General features: G+C 60.6%; 1 protein-coding gene across 1 annotated transcript in view; it reads left to right on the forward strand.

Annotated features, from left to right (window-relative positions):
* Positions 1-51: 51 nt before the first annotated feature.
* The window catches only part of MAD2L1 (MAD2 mitotic arrest deficient-like 1 (yeast)), a gene marked incomplete at its 5' end in the record, with an annotated part of 1,473 nt that continues 1,110 nt past the window's right edge, over positions 52-414 (forward strand). Inside the window, 2 exons of the mRNA XM_010137834.1 lie at positions 52-198; positions 347-380. Of these exons, the coding sequence (XP_010136136.1) occupies positions 52-198; positions 347-380 (181 nt within the window). The remainder of the gene's footprint in view (positions 199-346; positions 381-414) is intronic.

Here is a 414-nt window from a genome sequence, read left to right on the forward strand (position 1 = left end):
ATGGAGGGGCGGCCGCCTCACAGGCACGTCCCCCCCTGTTCCTTTCCGCAGCCTATGGAATCAACAGCATCCTCTACCAGCGGGGCATCTACCCCCCGGAGACCTTCACCCGCGCCCAGAAGTACGGGCTCACCCTCCTCGTCACCACCGACCCCGACCTGAAGAACTACCTCAACAACGTGGTGGAGCAGATGAAAGGTGGCCGGGTGCGGGAGGGCTGGGATGGGCTTCTTACAGCTGCCGAGCTAGTGCTGCAGTCGGAAGGCTGCTGTGCCGTCCTTATTGTGGCTCTGCTGATGCTTCTCACCTTTTACGCACCGCAAATGACTGCTGTGGTGTCTTTCAGAGTGGCTGGACAAGTGCATCGTGCAGCGCCTGGTGGGGGGCATCTCCAGGATCGAAAAAAACGAGGGT

The sequence above is a fragment of the Buceros rhinoceros genome, unplaced genomic scaffold (assembly GCF_000710305.1).
Source record: "Buceros rhinoceros silvestris isolate BGI_N320 unplaced genomic scaffold, ASM71030v1 scaffold44816, whole genome shotgun sequence".
In the NCBI taxonomy this organism is placed as follows: domain Eukaryota; kingdom Metazoa; phylum Chordata; class Aves; order Bucerotiformes; family Bucerotidae; genus Buceros; species Buceros rhinoceros.